We start from the raw sequence: 959 nt of genomic DNA, 5'->3' as shown, positions 1-959 counted from the left end.
AAGTATGTGAGCGTTTTGACAAAGAGCATTGAAATTGCCTCGCAAAGACGACATGGTCAATGCGTTTATTCTATAAATAAATTCATCAACGGAAACTTTCTCTAATGATCCATCAAAGGTTAGCTTCCAGTTAATGATAATTTTAGAAATCGCTTCAGGTGATAAATTGTGTAAGTTTTGGTTACCACGGGTATTATTTTCGTTGTTAGGAAGGTTTAAATGTACATGGTTATTTAGATTTTGTTGTTTTTGAGCTCCAGGAATCCGACTTTCGCTGATATTAGGCAAATCTAACAAATTTCGGGACGATTCTGGATCTTGCCTGACTCGTTCATTTGGGGTTATTATTAAGGCTTAAATTCTGAAAATATTTTTCTACTGAGTCTGAGACACTAACTGACTGACAATATCTGTAATTTCGCGTGTCATGTTAACTCGCTGACATTGAGTTGTCTCTTCTATCATCTGCTGTATACGTTGTAAATCTTAGTTAGCTTGTCGCTGCTCGTCTCGATTTTGTCTGTAATTACGACCGCGACGCATATTAGCCGGTGAACGAGTATCGTCTTGTATAGACCTATCAGGTGGATTACTATTTGCAGCCCTAGATCGTGTCATACGACCTCCTGCGTTTGAGTTGTTATTTCTGGGTACTGCACCTTGAGAAGATGAATTCTCCATACCTGGTCGAAGTTCTTGTTCGGAAAAACTTCTCAGGGACTGTGAATCAATAGTTCTACGGCACAAAGGACAAGAATCGTGGTCGGTTAGCCATATCGTTAGACACGATCGGTGAAAACCGTGCATACAAGGCGTAGACACAAAATTAAAGTTTGTGGTTTCCTCGTTGCAAATGACACAGCTGTCACCAGGAGCAGCGAGATTAGCTACATTTTCTTCACTTTGGCGTACTGACATTTTGGCTTTCCTCACAACTCACTGAAGAAATGATGCAGGTC

General features: G+C 40.1%; 1 protein-coding gene across 1 annotated transcript; it reads right to left on the bottom strand.

The window, feature by feature from the left end:
• Window positions 1-486: 486 nt before the first annotated feature.
• LOC118736013 (probable E3 ubiquitin-protein ligase RHC1A) lies at window positions 487-918 on the bottom strand. Its single transcript, XM_036466118.1, has one exon. It carries the CDS (start codon window positions 916-918, stop codon window positions 487-489), a length of 432 nt encoding a protein of 143 aa, XP_036322011.1.
• Between the last annotated feature and the right edge of the window lie 41 nt (window positions 919-959).

Source organism: Rhagoletis pomonella, unplaced genomic scaffold (genome assembly GCF_013731165.1).
Source record: "Rhagoletis pomonella isolate Grant_MI unplaced genomic scaffold, Rhpom_1.0 Rhpom_scaffold_00003, whole genome shotgun sequence".
In the NCBI taxonomy this organism is placed as follows: Eukaryota; Metazoa; Arthropoda; class Insecta; order Diptera; family Tephritidae; genus Rhagoletis; species Rhagoletis pomonella.
Note: the sequence above shows the minus strand (reverse complement) of the source record. Positions and strands in the feature narration are given on the sequence as shown.